This window comes from Phocoena sinus, chromosome 18 (assembly GCF_008692025.1).
Source record: "Phocoena sinus isolate mPhoSin1 chromosome 18, mPhoSin1.pri, whole genome shotgun sequence".
NCBI classification, from domain to species: Eukaryota; Metazoa; Chordata; class Mammalia; order Artiodactyla; family Phocoenidae; genus Phocoena; species Phocoena sinus.
Genome location: NC_045780.1, coordinates 391,593 through 410,480, shown reverse-complemented (window position 1 = coordinate 410,480; position 18,888 = coordinate 391,593). Strand labels below are relative to the sequence as shown.

General features: G+C 43.1%; 1 protein-coding gene and 1 pseudogene across 6 annotated transcripts in view; both read right to left on the bottom strand.

Moving 5' to 3' along the window:
- MPHOSPH8 (M-phase phosphoprotein 8) overlaps nucleotides 1-18,888 on the bottom strand; it is a 49,857-nt gene that overhangs the window by 12,847 nt on the left and 18,122 nt on the right. For 4 of the 6 annotated variants that reach the window (XM_032610971.1, XM_032610972.1, XM_032610966.1 and 1 more), the window contains exons 3-7: nucleotides 10,884-11,738; nucleotides 8,760-8,859; nucleotides 5,790-6,047; nucleotides 1,121-1,246; nucleotides 952-1,040 (exon numbers count right to left, since the gene is read on the bottom strand). In XM_032610971.1, coding sequence (XP_032466862.1) covers nucleotides 952-1,040; nucleotides 1,121-1,246; nucleotides 5,790-6,047; nucleotides 8,760-8,859; nucleotides 10,884-11,738 — 1,428 coding nt within the window. The remainder of the gene's footprint in view (nucleotides 1-951; nucleotides 1,041-1,120; nucleotides 1,247-5,789; nucleotides 6,048-8,759; nucleotides 8,860-10,883; nucleotides 11,739-18,888) is intronic. The other 2 variants (XM_032610967.1, XM_032610970.1) reach the window with 1 other exon arrangement.
- Nucleotides 7,244-7,654, bottom strand: LOC116743057 (annotated as a pseudogene).

The following is an 18,888-nucleotide window of genomic DNA, read 5'->3' as shown; positions in this document are numbered from 1 at the left end:
CGTTCGATCCCTGGTCAGGGAACTAGATCCTGCAAGCCTCACAGCGCAGACACACACACACACACAAACAATAGAAAGATGGGCAGTTGTTGTAAATAGGGAACTACCAATGAAACACAAATGGTGACATGAAAACAAGGAGTCACTTTCCCCTCAAAGTGCAGAGGTTAAACCACAGACAAAACCAGGCAAATCACGGCTAAAACTAATGGTCATTATACAGGGTTGGAATTACGGGACCTGTAATTTTCTTTCATTTTTAAAAAAATAATAAATAATTGGCTGTGTTGGGTCTTTGTTGCTTCACGTGGGCTTTTCATTGCAGTGGCTTCTCTTGCTGCGGAGCACGGGCTCTAGGCTCACGGGCTCAGTAGTTGTGGCTCACAGGCTCTAAAGCGCAGGCTCAGTAGTTGTGGCGCACGGGCTTAGTTGCTCCGCGGCACATGGGATCTTCCTGGACCAGGGCTCGAACCCGTGTCCCCTGCATTGGCAGGTGGATTCTTAACCACTGCGCCACCAGGGAAGCCCTGTAATTTTCTATGTTATACATTTCTAGAATGTTTGAATCCTATAAAGTGAACATGTATCACTTTTATAGTTAGGAAAAGAAAGAATAAAACTGAATTATTTTAAAAGATTTACTTTCAAAATAAATAAATAAATAAATAAATAAAAGACTTACTTTCCATCTTTCTTTCATGAGATTTTTTTTTTTTTTTTTTTTTTTTTTTGTGGTACGCGGGCCTTTCACCGCTGTGGCCTCTCCCATTGCAGAGCACAGGCTCCGGACGCGCAGGCCCAGCGGCCATGGCTCACGGACCCAGCTGCTCCGCGGCATGTGGGATCCTCCCGGACCGGGGCACGAACCCGTGTCCCCTGCATCTGCAGGCGGACTCTCAACCACTGCGCCACCAGGGAAGCCCTCATGAGATTTTTACAAAGACACTTTACCTCTTGGTCCAGGTTATATTCTTCACTTGAATTAAGTGCAAACTTCACAGTAATATAATCCCCATTTTTCACAGCATCCCTCAATAAATCTAAAATGAAAGGAAAGATAAATTAGGTTTTACATACCTAGATTCATGAAGGGGATCCCCGTAATTCCAGAACTACTCACTGCTTGGAATTGCTTCTGCTGTTGTAAAATTCTCATCTTCCCCATCAAGATGTTTTTGAAAATCCTCTAATTTCATCCATTCCAACTGCAAATCCATGCCGAAACTCAAAATCTGTTGTCTGCCATCTGGAACACAGAAGAGCCTTATTAAGATACATTTTGCTGGACTATAAAAAAATACAATGCTGTTTTATTAAATATATGGTGCCCTAATCAGAATGTTACACGCACTTTGAACATACGTCACTATGTAACCGAGTCTCTAGTTAAATTTCTGATTTTCTTTGAGAAGTAACATGAATTATCCACTTTTAGAGGTCACACACAAAAAGGCATCAAGACAAATAGGTATACTATTAACTGTAAAATAACATATGAATTTTGGAAGCTGAAAGGCAGCGAGAAATCAAGGATTCAGTAAGAGGAAGCTCTAACGTTTCTTCCTTCGGCCGTTCTTCTTGGACAGACGGTCAGCCCTCCTCATCCGGAAGGGCCAGTTGCAGAGCATCAACTGCACTGCGCCACCTTACAGGAGGGGCAGCTGTACACTGCTCCCCGCCTCCACGTAGGTACAGGCATTCTGAACGCAGAGACCAGACCCGTGAGTAAGGAAGAGCCACTGCCTGCGGCCATGTCGCACTGGGCTGGGTTTCTCCCCCTGGAAGCGCCACCATGACGCCCCCAGCGCCCTGGGCTCTGAGCCACCCCCCGCACGCACGAAGCCAGCGCTCATTCCCACCCTCATGTGTCTGGTCCACGGGCTCGTCAACACCACGGCTGAAAACGTTTATTCTCTACGGGCAGTGCAGTGGAGGGAATCTGGGGATAATTCAACATGACCGCACTAGTTTAAAAAGTGAAAAGCAGGGATTCCCTGGTGGCGCAGTGGTTGAGAGTTCGCCTGCCGATGCAGGGGACACGGGTTCGTGCCCCGGTCCGGGAAGATCCCACGTGCCGCGGAGCGGCTGGGCCCGTGAGCCATGGCCGCTGGGCCTGCGCGTCCGGAGCCTGTGCTCTGCAACGGGAGAGGCCACAACAGTGAGGGGCCTGCGTACCGCAAAAAAAAAAAAAAAAAAAAGTGAAAAGCACATCAAATATTTGATGGTAGGAGATAGAGGATTTAAACACAGATGGCCAGCAGGCACATGAAAAGATGCTCAACACTGCTAATTTTCAGAGAAATGCAAATCAAAACTACAATGAGGTGTCACCACACAATGGTCAGAATGGTCATCCTCAAAAAGTCTACAAACAATAAACGCTGGAGAGGGTGTGGAGAGAAGGGAACCCTCCTACATGGCTGGTGGGAATGTAAGCTGGTGCAGCCACAATGGAGAAGAGTATGGAGGTTCCTCAGAAAACTAAAAATAGGGACTTTCCTGGTGATCCAGTGGGTAAAACTCCGAACTCCCAATGCAGGAGGCCTGAGTTTGATCCCTGGTCAGGGAACTAGATCCCACGTGCTGCAACTAAAGATCCCCCATGCCGCAACTAAAAGATCCCACAAGCGGCAACGAGATCCCACAAGTGGCAACAAAGATCCCGTGTGCTGTAACTAAGACCAGGAGCAGCCCAAAAATAGAAAAAACAAAACACTAAAAATAGAGCTACCATATAATCCAGCAATCCCACTCCTGTGCATATATTCAGAAAAGAGGAAAACTCTCATTTGAAAGAATACACGTACCCCTATGTTCATAGGAGCCCTAGTTACAACAGCCATAACATGGAAGCAACCTAAACATCGACAGATGAATGGATAAAGAAAACGTGGGGGCTGCCCTGGTGGCACAGTGGTTGAGAATCTGCCTGCTAATGCAGGGGACATGGCTTCCAGCCCTGGTCTGGGAAGATCCCACATGCCACAGAGCAACTAGGCCCCGTGAGACACAACTACTGAGCTTGCGCGTCTGGAGCCTGTGCTCCGCAACAAGAGAGGCCACGATAGTGAGAGGCCCGCGCACTGCGATGAAGAGTGGCCCCCACTTGCCACAACTAGAGAAAGCCCTCGCACTGAAACGAAGACCCAACACAGCCAAAATTAAACAAGTGTGGGTTAAAAAAAAAAAAGAAAATGTGGTACATATGTACAATGGAATATTACTCAGCCATAAAAAAGAATGAAATAATGCCATTTGCAGCAACATGGATGGGCCTAGAGATTATAATACTAAGTGAAGTAAATCAGAGAAAGACATATATGATATCACTTATATGTGGAATCTAAAGAAAATGATAAAAATGAACTTACTGACAAAAGAGAAAACAGACTCACAGACATAGAAAACAAACTGATGGTTGTCAAAGGGGAAAGGAGGGGAGGGATAAATTAGGAGTTTGGGATTAAAAGATACAAACTACTGGGTTTCCCTGGTGGCACAGTGGTTGAGAGTCCACCTGCCAATGCAGGGGACACAGGTTCGTGCCCCGGTCCGGGACGATCCCACATGCCGTGGAGCGGCTGGGCCTGTGAGCCATGGCCGCTGAGCCCGCACGTCCGGAGCCTGTGCTCCGCAACGGGAGAGGCCACAACAGTGAGAGGCCCGCGTACCACAAAAAAAAAAAAAAAAAAAAAGATACAAACTACTATATATAAAATAGATTTAAAAAATAATAAAATAGATAAACAACAAGGACCTACTGTATAGCACAGGGAACCACATTCAGTATCTTGTAACAACCTATAATGGATAAGAATCTGAAAAAGAATATATATGTATGTATACCTGAACCACTTTGCTGTACACCTGAAACTAACTCAACACTGTAAATCAACTATACTTCCAAAAAAAAAAAAAGTTAAAGGATTTAAAAGCATCCCATCACAGAAACAGCACAGCCTGTTTCTTTGTTCCACGTTACATGCATGGCTCTAAGTCGCATATATGCTTGTACCTCACTTCCTGAACCCACCTGCTTTCGGAAAGACTGCTAAGTTTGATGAACTCCTGCATAAATCTGTAAGACTATTTTAAATTACTATTTCACATTCTTTAATAGTAATAAGACTATCCAATTTTTTTTTTTTTTTTTTGCGGTACACGGGCCTCTCACTGTTGTGGCCCCTCCCGTTGCGGAGCACAGGCTCCAGACGCGCAGGCTCAGCGGCCATGGCCCTCGGGCCCAGCCGCTCCACAGCACGCGGATCTTCCCGGACCGGGACCCGAACCCGCGTCCCCTGCATCGGCAGGCGGACCCTCAACCACTGCGCCACCAGGGAAGCCCAGACTATCCAATTTTTGTATTTCTTTTTGGGTCAGTTTTGTTAAACTGTATCTTTCCAGGAATTTCCCATTTCAATCAGTTTTCAAATCTATGGTAAGAAAATGCTCATAGAATTATCTTTTTAATCTGGATGCCATCTATAATCACGTCTCTTTTTTCCCTGGAAATACTGTTTAAGTCTTCATTCTTTTTTCCCTTAAACTAACGGTGCCCCAGGCTGCTCTATTCTATTAGTCTTTCAATGAACCAGCTTCTGGGCTTTACCAACGCTCCACTGTGAGAGAAGGTCCGAGGTGCTCACCGCCCACACCCTGGCCAGGAGGGGGCCCCTCACATCCTCCCCTGTCCTTGGGCTGTATGTTGTGCCCACTGTTCCCACAGTAGAAACAGTGTCAAGGACACAGCCTGGAAAGAGTAAAAGCTGCTAAGACCACCTGGACTGAACTAAGGCCTCTTCGTAAACTGTTAAGATTCTGCTGGGTGGGCGCGAGGTCTACTCATCCTGCTGCCCCCAAGACGGGCCTCCTGGAAGTTCTCTGCCAGTGCAGCCTGCCACCTCCCCATCTAGGGAGGCTGCCTCTTTCCTGGGTCTCTCCCTGCCCTCTGTGAACGGGGATAGTTTCAGGGTTCACCCAGGAGCTCCCCAGGTGGCTGGACCAACACCTACTGGACCTAGTGTTTATTGCTTGGTATCTCAGCAGCTGTGCTATTTGGTATTTGCCCTCTGGGCAACCCACTGCCCCCACCCCCACCCCCACGCCCCAAGGCACTGTCCCGGTCTCCTGCAAGCTCCAAAACGTGCCACAGGCCTGTCTTGTCTGTATCCCAGAGCCTAGTTGCTCTGTAGTAATAGGGCCCCCAAGCTACCTGCTTTGCCATATGTCCCAAATATTTCAGAACTTCTCTTCAGCTGTTTCACGAGTTATACAAAAATGTATCAGATTAACCTCTTTTGTTTATTCTGTCCTATCCCTTTATTACTCTTCTCCACAGCTACTGTCCTACGTACTCTATACACGGCCTTCCCCTCCTCAGCTAATTCCGGTATCCTCAGGATAGCACTTACAATCTAACCTCATTTAATAAGTGTTATTTACTGCAAAGTTAAAAGGGAAGAATACAAATAAGTTTGTATTTGATAGTCTTCTGAAAGAAATCTAGTAAGATATACCATCAGACTGCTTGGCAAGAGTAGGTAAGGCAGCAAACCAGAAATCTGTGTAATTGCTAAATGTACTGAGCATACTACATCAACTTCTGATTAATTCAGAAATCACAGAATCATCTAAGTCTTCAATACAAAATGTTATTCATTCAGGAGATTCAATGGTTTTCTACTCCATCCTGAGATCAGAATGACCGTGGGAGCGGAGGGGAAGGTGAGGGAGACAGCTCAGTGCACAGAACAGAGAACACTCCGCAGAATGACTACGGACACACCTACCAGAACTCTCGTCCGCTTGGGACGTGCTGTCCACAACCTCTTGACCACCATCTGAAGCTATATATGCCCATGTATCAGTCTCATCTCTCGTATTTCTCCTTTCCTTAAGTAGCTGCTTGTTTTCCTTGCTCCTGTGGTCTCCTGTGACTTTACAATCTGGTGGTACTTCTTCTCTTTTCCGATTATTCTCAGGAAAATCACTTTTTTCTTCTGGAGTTAATTTAAATAAATCAAATGCATTTCTGATTTCCTTAAATGCTAGTGACAAAAATAAGTTGATAATAAATGAGTCACAAATTTCTGTTGTAGCCAAAAGAAAATCTGGGTTAGTGTTAAAAAGAGATATTTTCTTAATTCTTACTAATATCTGCCTTGGTTAGAAAGTCTGGTCAGGTTGACTATCACAGCCATGAAGTTCTTTCCATTCATCTTTCTATTGGCCGCTCCATATTCAGAAAGGACGTCCAAAGTAAATGGTTATTCTTCTGGGGCTCTGAACCACTCCCAGTTTTGACAAAGGCTGCTGCAGACAGCAAGCCTCAGAATAATCCTAGTCACACCACCAACTGTCCTTCTGCTGAGACAGCTGTCTCCAGTTGTATCCTGAAGGTAACCTTGTACAAAAAGGACTTCTGGTGGAGAGTGGGAGGGGTGTAAGGGTGTCAGCACGCTGACTGTGGCCTGGCAACACTGCACCTGATGCCTGTGGAAATCCACTCGCTTTTAACTAAAGATATGAGAAAAACTCTATTATAAACTTTGGGTACATAGCGGATAGGTTTTTTTACTCAATTCTTTCATGTTAAATAGGGACATCTTCTCAGTAGCACTCTTAAGTCACTTCTCATTTATCTTCCTCAAGAACTGCACAGGCTTGTTTCAAATAGTTTAAACACCTGTGATAAACTAGTTTGCTAAGAGCACAGGTACTCTGGTTAATGCTCAAAATGGTGTGGCCAGCGGAAAAGCAAGCATTATTAAATATGAGTGCAATCCTTACCAACACAAACTTGAACCTTTTATTTTCAATAAAAAAGCTAGTCCAAAAAAGGCTCTCTCTCGATAAAGATTTACTGTTTCCAAATCACAGTGAAAGGAACTTAAGTAATTTACCAATTTTGTTTTCTACTATGTGCCTTAAAGATACCTCACTAAAAACTAGTACCTGGGGACTTCCCTGGTGGTCCAGCGGTTAAGATTTCGCGCTACCAACGCAAGGGGCCCGGGTCCGATCCCTGGTCAGGGAACTAGATCTCGCATGCCGCAACTAAGAGTCTGCACGCCACAACTAAGATCCTGCGTGCTGCAACTAAGACCCAGTGCAGCCAAAAAAAAAAAAGGTATCTGGCACCAGAGAATGACATATGCAGAAGGTAATATTGTATAGTGACAGTACTGAGGTTGATTGTTACAGACATATTTAAACTCTGAGTACTAAATGGTGACATCCTAACTATTTATATAGAACACTGGTCCAATAACAAAAATACAGAACAGCAGCTAGAAATTTATCTCATTCAATGTTCAGAGATAAAAGGGTTAACCATTCTTTCCATTATTTTCTGCAGATAAGTCCTTTTTTCTCGTATTTAAATCTGATGGCAACTGAATTCTGGCATTTTCCCAAGCTACTGTATGAAGAGGATGCTGAAGGCCATCACACCACAGCATCTGCAACATAAGGACTCTCACGTTCACCAGTTCTGGCACACTTCCAAAGTATACCCAACAACCCAGCTTTATTTCTGTCCAGGAGGCTGGGTGCCAAGCATCAGATATAAGCACAGGTACACATAAGCAGCAAGATTACGGTCAACACTCTGAAAATTGAAAATGGAAGACACAGTGAGGCCCGTGAAGCCAAATCACCCTACCAGGCCTGGATCGGAAGCAGATAGGTTTTAGTTTCAGGGATACTAAAAATCAGACTCCCTGGAGTGCCCTTATGAACTTAACGAATAGTCATTTAAGACTAAACATTCACAGTAAAAATGTACCTGAAACTGACAGATAAGATACTCGGAGGAAGAAAAAGTTATTAACCAGTTCTAATCTTACAATATTTTGAATCTCCAATCACTCTCTAAAGAAAAGATGCTTAAAGCTGTTACATCGCTGTGAACAGGTACAGTCTTTACACTATACTCACCTGCACACAACCCATCAAAGCACCACTGCTCCTTCCCAGAGCCCCTCAGCCGGAGGCTTACTGCCAAGTCTAAACTGAGGTCTAGAACCCAAACCCACTTTTAATATTACCTCAGTTACACACAGCTTTGGGGAGAAAACCCACAAGAAATCATCCATCTCTTAGAAATCACTGCTTCCACGAGAACATGTGTTCCAGGTACTTTCTGGTGTGTGAACTAAAATATCCAGTTTTATTCAAACACTGTAATGGTGAATGTCTTATAAAGTACTTGTTCCAGTACTAATATGCACTATGGATCCTTAATTGAGCTATATCTTGATGTGATCAAATGTACATTCATTATATTTATACAAATGACACAGAGCTAAATAAATATATAAATAAATATATTAAACAGTAGTTTACCTCAGCATCTACTATAAAAGAGATGCTTATTTACTTTTCTGTCATAACTAATCTCCTATCTCTCTAAAGATAATGTATTCCCAACCTGAAACTAAAACATTGTAAGTTGACTATACTTCAATAAAAGAAATAAATAAATAAAAATAAAAATATATTCTACCTCATATCCAAAAGGAAAAAGAACAAGGTGAACAGAAGGAGGGGGAGTTAATTATATTAATAATATAAATTATTACATAAGTAACTAAGATAACTGGTAAACAAAAAGTAGCGTAAGCTTCTAAATTCCCCCGTAAACGTATTCTCTAGCTCTATGACCTTGCAGCTTAGGAGGGAGAGTCTGTCTTTACAGTGAACTAGACTCATTGCCTGAAAGACCCATGTAAACGACAAATGTCAGTATTCACACTCACTCTTTAATGCCTTGGGCTCTTTTCGGCCTTTTTCTTCCTTGTCCAAATCATGCTTTTTCGGGTATTTTTCTTTGGGTTCATTTTTTTTGGTCTCTTTCTCCTGAAAAAGACACATGTAAGACCCAAAACAAGAACAGACAGAGCTGACACCGATTCTGAAAACTGGAAAACAGGTTCCTGGCATCAGGTCCCCCTTTTATGCACTGTGCACATGACCCCTGATAACTACATCTGCGCTCACATCAAATGCTTCCTCAGTCAAGCTTACCCCTCAACCTTGACAATTTACAAAATATCATATTCAAAAGCCAACACCAAGTTTCCGCACTCTCTTTGAAAAATTATTAAAACTAAAACATGTAAAATTATTTTTATAATAGTGAGATAAGCTCTATTAAATATATCTTTGCAAGAATTTAAAGACTCAGAAGGTTAGCGCACTCTGTGCTATTATTTAAGGAAAAAGTGGTATGTTCGTCTCTCTTTTTTTTGGCCGTGCGGCGCGGCATGTGGGATCTTAGTTCCCTGACCAGGGATCCCACGCCCCCTGCACTGGAAGAGCGGAGTCTTAATCACTGGACCGCCAGGGAAGTCCCACAAGTGGTATCGTCTTGAGACAACAGGGGGAACATACAAGTAGGATGTGAAAAGCTAATAAAATAAGCTGAGGAAGCTATAAGCTTTACTTCACAATGCTACATAGTAGCTAAATACCTCTAAAAACCCCTGACTTTTGTTCACAAATTAGCCCCCAGTTTTCTGGTTGCGGTCAGTCCAAAAGAAAGCAAGTGTGGAAACCGCTGGGGTGGTTCAAAAGCTGGATGATCAGCATTTATAACTGCCTCTCACTAATCAGGCTTGAAGGGGAGCAGAATTTGCCTCCCCAAGTATGTCTCTTGGGCGTATTACTTCTTTTAAGCTGTTTATTTTCCAAGAAACAGCAGGCATGGGGAAAACTCTGAAAACCAAGTAGAAGCTGCCCTCTTGTGAGAAACATTTGCATCTGTAAGGGAGATCTCCGTTTGTAAGGGTGTCTCCCAAACCTCCAGAGACATCAGTGGAGCAGCAAGGACTTCCATCTGTGTGACCGCCCTGCCCTTGTCTACTGTGCTTTGCCTAGTGGCTGCCCCTAACTGCTTCCCCATCTTCAACACCCTCTTTGGTCTTTGGCTGAGGACGGTACATGAGGTGAGGACTTCGTCCGTTTTGGCGAGTTACTCCGTTTTCCTGGGTCTCTTCCATGTGTACGCGTTATTAAACTTGTTTGATCTTCCCCCTGTTCATCAGTCTCATGCCAATTCAATTCTAAACCAGCCAGACGAACCTAGAAGGGAGAGGAGAATTTCTTCCTTCTGATACACTATTATCTCCCTAATGGTAGAAAAGCTTCGTACACAGACACACCTCAGAGATACTGCAGGTTCGATTCCAGACCCCTGCAAATAAGGCGAACATTGCACTAAAGTGAGTCACAATTTCTTTTGTCTTCCAGGGCATATAAAAGTTATGTTTTTACTATAGTATTAAGTGTGCAACAGCATTATGTCTAAAAAAACCGTACATACCTTAATTTAAAAAAAATACTGCTAAAAAATGCTAGCCATCATCTGGGCTTTCAGCCTTTTTTGCGATAGCAACATCAAAGATCACCGATCACAAACACTGTAACACCTACAGTATTAACCTCCCCAGTGGTCCAGTGGTCAAGACTCCGCACTTCCACTGCAGGGGGCCTGGGTTCGATCCCTAGTTGGGGAAGTTCCATATGCCGCGCGGGGTGGCCAAAAAAACAAAACAAAACAAAAGTTTAAAACACTGCAAGAATGACCAAAATGTGGCACAGAGACACGAGGTGAGCAGATGCTGTTGGGAAAACGGCGCCGATAAACCTGATCGACGCAGGGTCCCCACAGACCTCCAATCTGTAAAAAAGGCACTATCTGTGAAGTGCAAGAAAACGAGGTTGGTCTGCTGCGGCTTTACCGTCTCCTCTTCATTACTTGTGGAGCTTCCTGACCACTCGAGAGTGCTAGCTTGATCTGAACATCTGTGTGTTGTGTGAGATGCAAGCTACAGCCCTTCAATCAGATAGAGCCATCCCCTCCACCCTGCCCCAGCACTCACCTCCGCACTCACCTCCCCCGAGGAGTCTGCGGGCCTGGAGCCTCTCTCCTCCGCACACGGTCTGGAGCTCTTCTGTGCTGGGGCGGAGGCAGCCATTGGCTTATCTAACTCAGCGCTACTTGGGCCTTTGTCGGGATTCCTCTGCTTTTTCTGTGTATTTTTCTTCTCTAAGAGGCTCTTGTTTTCTAGCTTTTTGCTCTCTTTAAGTTCGTCTGTCCTTCTCAGTTTCTTTTTCTTCCTCTTTGCTTTGACGTCATCCTCATCAGCGCTCACAGTGCCATCCTGCTGTTTATCAGAAACAGTATCTTGAATTGCCTCCGGCTCTACTTTATCTTTTGCACCTTTAATTGGCTGCTTCTCGTTTCTGTTGTCAGAATGCAAATCTTCACTGTCTTCTTCCTGAAAAGGAGAATCACTAAGGACACTCAATTCGGAGTCCACCTGAGATTCAACACATTTCTCTTTTTTTGTTTTTCTGTTTTCTTTGGAATCTTCTCTTTTTTTAGTCTTTAAATCTCTTATTTCACCCTTTTTAACTTTCTTTAACTCCTTAGTTTCTTTTATATCATCTTTTTTGGGCTTTTTGGATTCCTTTAATTCTTCTTTGGCTTCCAAAATTCTTTTCTTTGTCCTTAAATCAAAAACCATACTTTCAGAGGAGCCCTCTAGGTCTGGTTTGGGTTTATCTTTTAGTTTCCCAGTCTTTGCTTTTTTCTTTTTCAGATCATCTAGGCTTTTCTCTTCTTTTTGCCTTAGTTTTTTCTTTTTCTTCTTTGAAGAAGTGTCTTCTTTGGTCTCACTTTGTTGATCACTATCAGAGTTTGCCTCAAATATGTCATTATTTAAGGGCAGTCTCTATAAAGTATAAAAAAGATTTAAGGACTCATTAACATATTAATTTAAAAGGTTTTGAACAGCAGTACTAATGAAATCTGGTAAGAATTTTTTTCTCCAAGCAGTTTCTCAACTCCTTAAAACTACTTACGTGAGTTAACGTTGTACAATATTACTTATATTTCTGATTTAACAAATAGGTCTTGGTGGTGACAAAAAGGGTCAGTTTAAGGAAACAGAGGGACAGAAAATGTCAACGCTGCTGTAGGTCCCAACAGTCATATGTATGGTGGGTTGCACGATTCCAACTTCAGAATTTCCAGAAACACCAAGGAAGGAATTTGTACAGACTTTACTGGATGCCAAAATAGTAGTTACAAACCCAAACGCAAAGATTTTTTTTTTAAGACTTTGGATCCCAGAATATCTTTAAACTTGCTGTTACATTTCACAGTTTACATAAGAAACTAGCAAGACTGCAAAGAAATCTTACTTCCCCAATTGACTTGGTTTGTGTAATACAGTAATCTGAAATATCCCCTCTGGAAAATATCTTTTCCTATTCTAAACAAACAAACAAAACCCCTTAATAAAGTCTCTATAGATACAAAAACACTATGCAAAGCATTTTCAGTTCCCATTTCCCCAAATTCTCTTCTAAATGACTAGGGAAAGCAAAGGAGGGAGAGAAAGGATAGGTGTATTTTTAGAAGTTAAACGACCACCACCAAGGTTACCAAGGCAGCAGAATGCGGTGGCATCGTCAAAGCTTTCTGACTCCTCCTACAGCGCTTCATAAAGACAGAGCAACTGGAGAGCAAAACAAACCCCCCACAGACGACGTCCATAACCCAATTAGGTGGCCAAGTATCCCAAGGAACCTCAAAATATAAGCTGGTAGGGACAAACTACTAATAGCCGTAAGACCTCTGTAGCATGAATATCTCCACAACAGTGAGCAAAGGCAGCAATGAAAATGGGAGAAACACTGAAAAGTCTGGCAGGTGACCATGTGGGGAGCAGCTGAAAGGGGAGGAGCTTTGGGCACCAGATGGCGCAGGGCTGGTCCAGGCCCTGGGGATGCTCCCTGCCAGGATGGCCGAGACAAGGTCCACAGTGAGAAGCAGCAGAGACCAGATTCCAAATAAAGCAGGACAGAGAAACAGAAAGAAAATAGAAGATTCATACGTAAGTGGTGGTGGTGGCGGCGGGGCGAAAACAGAGCCGGAAAAGCCCTCATGGAGTCTAAGTCTAGACTGTCCAACCCTCCGAAAAACAGTAAAGAAGGTTGCCCAGCAGCCATGAAGCTAAACAGATTATCTTGTTCTCCTCCTCTGCCTTCTAAAATTTCAGAAAAAGAAATTTCACATAAATATAAGCAACAGAAATTGATTAGGATAGAATATTTTACTAAACTGTTATAAGAAAAAACAGACTAAGGGAAAAAATAAAAAAGCAGACTAAGGAATAGAGTAACTAACCTAAAAAGGACAACAGCATGTCTGGAAGACATGCCTACTTTACAAAGAACCAAGAGGCCCCAAACGTAGTCATTCATTGTAAGCCCACCAAGACCTAATGCCTAACCTCTCCCGTGACTGGAATTTTAAACGCTTCAGTCTGGAATTTCCTGGTCAGGACTGGTGAGGTAACTTCCCTAGTAAGACCCCCAGTCTCCCCCTAAGGGAAGGTGACCCAGCCTGAAATCATCCAACTCTTTTAACCTCCTTATCCCACCTCCTCTGCCAAAAACAACCTTCCCTTTTATACAGCTCCTGGGAGCAACCTTCTCTTTGTTAGACGGGATGCTGCCTGATCCATGAATTGGATAAAGTCAATTAGATCTTCAAATTGCCTCAGTTGAATTTTGGTTTCTACAAAACAGTGAAAATAAAAAAATTTGAGGCATCAGGTAAAAAGACTAAGTCATTTATAAGAGAAAGAAAACTCAGATTTGTCATTAGAGAGCAGTACTTCAAACTGGGTATGGAGGGAAGGGAGGGCAGGGAGAACAGGTCCTAATTAACGACAAACAAATAAACCTCTTTATCAAACTGATGACCACACAGAAGAAAAAAAGAATTAATCCATGTAACTTTTGAACAATCAACAACCGAAGTGAATATACTGTAAGGACAAAAAGAACTGCAAATAAATTTGGAATTTTACAGTAGAATGGGCATAGCAAACCTGAAACTGATTTCTAATTATTGCAGGACTCAGTAAATGAGTACATATAATGTTGATGAGAACCAGAGTTCTCATGGAAGAAAAGGGAGACAGAACTGCGGACGGTGAGAATGATAGGAGGACGCTGAGGTGATAGACCGAAATTACAGACGTCGGTGTGAACTTGACTTAAAACAAATAAACATGTATTTTTTCCCTTTATCTCTGTCTAAAGGGCCTGGAAATAATGATGTCCCAGTAGCAATAAGTACATCTTGGTTTCTAAATTCTATTCTCCTCTAAAAAGAATCAGGATTCCCTGGAAAATAGGTGATATCAGGGCCAGAGCAGGAAAGTACATGCTACTGGGGAACCTTGCGCCAGAGAGCAAAGACAGACAGGGACATAGCAAGAGGACACAGGAGCTGGCCTAAAGGGGCTCTCACAAGCCAATGTGGGACCGTTTTAGCATTAATGTAAACAATAACAGTAATTAAATAAAAAGATTCCATGAGTGTGTACTGGTATTTAAAAAATTTAAGGGGGTGGGAGGAGCTGCTCTTTATAGGACACAAAATGAAAAATATGGAATAACAGGATTAGAAAAGTCATTATTTGAAGCCACCACAGTAATAACTAATTAAGGCAAGATTCTTCCAAGTATTTTATGGAACAGATGAACTTATCTGCAAAGCAGAAATAGAGTTGCAAATGTAGAGAACTTACGGTTACCAAGGGGGGAAGTGGAGGGGTGGCATGAATTGGGAGATTGGGATTGACATATACACACTGTTGATACTCTGTATAAAATAGATAACTGAAAAGAACCTACTGTATAGCAGAGGGAACTCTACTCAGTGCTCTGTGGTGACCTAAATGGGAAGGAAATCTAAAAAAGAGGGGATGTATGTGTACGTACAGCTGATTCACTTCGCTGCACAGCAGAAACTAACAACATTGTAAAGCAGCTATACTCCAATACAAATTTTTTAAAAAGAATAAAAGATTCTTCAAAGTATTTGAAAATCATGGATGAGAGGTTGTTGGGGAACAAGTGATTCTCACCATCTCAAAGATTACTTATAATCAGGTTGCTTACTATCAGGTTACTTATTATCATATTACTTACTATTTTACAAGGGAAAAAGGTACCTTTAAAAGGGGAGAAAAACTGATGCACCTCACTTTATCACATAATTATAATTTAACATCAGCAATGAGATAACGGACACATGGCTCATCTCTTGATGTCACGTACCTTACCTACAGAATACATTGGCCAGAATGTTTACACTAAATCTACAAATCATCTAATTCCAATTTTAAAAATACTATTTGTGATTTAACATTAATTACCATTCATCTAATTCCAATGTGAAGAACCTTCTATAAAACAACTGGCCTGGTGTCTTAAAAGGGGGGCAAAGGGCTCTGGAGTGCTCTAGATGAGAGGAAACCGAAGACGGGGGACTAATCGCATGCAGGACAGAGAGCGGTGAAGGACACCCCAGGACCTCCAGGAAACCCACACGGCGTCACCAGGCACCAGCTGTGTATGGGACAACGGCACTGCTGCTGTCATGCTGCTGAGGTATCACCAGTCCTGATGCAGCAGAGGGTCTGTGTTGCTATGATACACATGGTCAGGAACACAAAGGCAAAGTCTGCAACTCGCTCAAGGCTCACCAGAAAGCTACCCCTTTGGTTTAAGCAAGTTCTGTAAGAGAGACTTCTCAAATTTCCCTCAATCCTGAAGAGTTTACAACTGACTTCCACCTTCTTGAAAACCATTTTCCTAAAGACTAGTGTTGACCTCCTTGTTTCCAAGCAGAACAGCCTGATTTTACTTAAATTTTCTGCATTGGTAAAGGGGAAAAGGGGGGAAAAAGAGGAAGAATAAACGAAGCTTGCTAGGTGCAAGACTAATATTACTTCGAAAAAATTTTAAACAAGATTTCTAAAACTGAATTATTTTTTCAAAATACTTACAATCCATCAGATTCTTAGTTGGAACACAGTAATAAGAAACACTATCCTGCACACTCCACCAACTCCCCACACTCCACATTTCCAGCCCAGATCTCCCTCCTTCAACTCAGACCCATGTTGCCAACGCGAGACTGGCCATCTTTACTTGGATGACAAGTAAGTAACTAAAATGTCATGTGTTCAAAACTGGAACTGTTCCCTGAATAACACCATCACTTACCTAGGTTCCCAAGCCAGTAACCTGAGACATCTCTGACACCACTTCTTCCTTCATCGGCTCAGTCACCGATCCTATGCGCATCAATTCTCCAACCTCCCCACCTCAGTTCAGCCCCTCACCTCTCCCCGCCAGCAGCCTCTCCCCACTCCAGAGTCAGGTCAGGACCACAGCGTCTCAGAATCACCTTCCCAGTGATGTTAGTAATAAAGGCAGAAGGAATGTCAGAATTAGAAAATCACTATTTTCCAACCTGCAATGAAATAATAGTTCTAGGCAACAATCTTCAATGGCTCCTAAAACCTACACACGAAATGTGAGGAGTTTTCTAATGGTAGATAAGACTGAAAACACCTAATCTCAACGATCCTGTTAACTTCACTGGAAAGGAGTCAGCGAGACAAGATGGGCCCTCTGATGTGTTATAGCACCACTCATGACCATCCTTGCAAAATAAATAAATCAACCAATAAACTTGAGAGCAATCCTGCTTCTACATCTAGCTACCAGTTCATAAGAACACGGGACAGAGGAACATGTTATAAGCTATCATGTGCTCATCCAAACCCAGAATATGGGAAATTCTACAGAAAAACAATGTGGTCTCTTCATCAAATAAACGTGATGGGGAAAAATAGGGGAAGGTTAGAGGAAGAAGCTGTTATAGATTAGAAGAGATTTAGAGATTACTGATGATATACAACATGCAGACCATTTTCACATCCCAATTCAATCAAATCAACAAAGACATGTTTTGTTTTGTTTCTTTGAGACAGCTGGGGGGAACACATTATTAGATAAGAGAAGACATTAAGAAACAAGTGTAGGGCTTCCCTGGTGGCGCAGTGGTTGAGAGTCCGCCTGCCGATGCAGGGGACACGGGTTCGTGCCCCGGTCCGGGAGGATCCCACATGCCGCGGAGCGGCTGGGCCCGTGAGCCATGGCCGCTGGGCCTGCGCGTCCGGAGCCTGTGCTCAGCAACGGGAGAGGCCACAACAGTGAGAGGCCCGTGCACAGCACAAAAAAAAAAAAAAAAAAAAAAAAAAAAAAAACAAGTGTAAACTTTTTTGGTACGATAATGGTATAGCGGTTATGTTTTCACAATGTCTGTAATTTAATTAAGTTTTGCAGGGTAGAGTGATATGCCATCTGGAGTACTAAAGTATTTGCCTTAAAATACTCCAGCAAATAAAAGGGGAGAGTAGGAGCCGCAGACAGGAAGAATGGCGAAGTCCTGATAGTGACTGGAACTGGGTGATGAATTCTCAAGTCTCACGATACAGCCTTCTGCATTTTTATATGTCCAAATTTTCCTAATAAAATTCTTCAAAAAAGCAAGTTCTTAAAACATAAATCTCATCACACAACTTCCCTCCAAACTTCTGCTGGCCCTTCTACTGCCCAAACGGTTGAGTTTAAATCCAGGTGCATACAAATTTCTTCCCAATTTCTGCCCCAGTGTCACTCCTGCTCCTTTCCAAGTGACAGCTCTGGCACTTCTCACCATTACCCCAAAATCTGTGCTTTTGCAAAACTCTGCATCTTTGTACCTGCCTCCCCTCCTAGGACCCTTGAATTTCTCATCTCTTAGGGCTTCGGCCAAATGACGAATCTTCTGTAATGCACCTTTGATGCTTATCCTCTGACTTTCCACAGCGGCCTCACAGCTGCCCGAGATCGTGTCTCACTCCGTGTTTCAGGTTCCGTCCACCTGGCCCTCCCCTTCATGTACCGTGAGCGCCTTGAAGGCAGAGGCGCATCTTATTCTTCTTCCTCCTAATGACTTACATATGAGAAATGGATTTTTTGAATGAATGAACATGAAATAATTAGCAAACAAGCGGCTGGACTTATCCCTTTCATCAGGTAAAACAACTTAAAAGAAGTCTACAATTCCAAAGACTCTAGCCTGTACACAGAAAGACCCCCGGGGTCCCCCCCCCAAATCCACAGCTGGGACCCCACAGCGCGAGGTCAGCCTCCTCTCGGCGCAGCTACTCACTGCCTCCCTGTTGTCTCACCTGGTCCTGGCCACCAGCCAGGCTGCTGGCCCCATGTGGTGGCTGCTGGGTCACCCGTCGGCTGCTGCCCAGCGCAGCTGATTTACAAGGCCGCGTCAGCTTCTGGCGCACAGCGAAGCGATTCAGTTACACCTCCACACTTATGTCCTTTTCCATGATAGTTTATTACGGGTATGCAGACAGTTTCCTGGGCTCTACAGTAGGACCTTGTTGTTTATGCACTCTATAGATGATAGTTTGTATCTGCTAACCCCAAACTCCTAATTCATCCCCACCCCTTCCCCTTTGGTAACCATCAGTTTGTTCTCTATGTCTGTGAGTCTGTTTCTGTTTCATAAATAAGTTCATTTGTGTCATATTTTAGATTCCACATATAAGTGATATTTTATGGTATTTGTCTCTCTGACTTACTTTGCTTAGTATGATCACCTCTAGGTCCATCCATGCTGCTGCAAACAGCATTATTTCATTCTTTTTGATGACTGACTAATACTCCACCGTATACAGGTGCCACATCTTCTGTGTCCATTCACCTGTCCATGGACACTTAGGTTGCTTCATGTCTTGGCTACTGTGAATGGAGCTGCTGCTACCTATCCTAATTCCTCAGTCACCTGGGAAGAGCTCTAACGCTGGCTCCTTAGCACAAAACTTTGAAACAAGACTTTTCCTCTGGTCATTAGACTACTCCCAAGATAGTTACAACCCGTATGTTTTAAATAAATGGGTTGATGCAAATAAATAATATAGCACTTTGGCTTTAGGCTTCAAAATA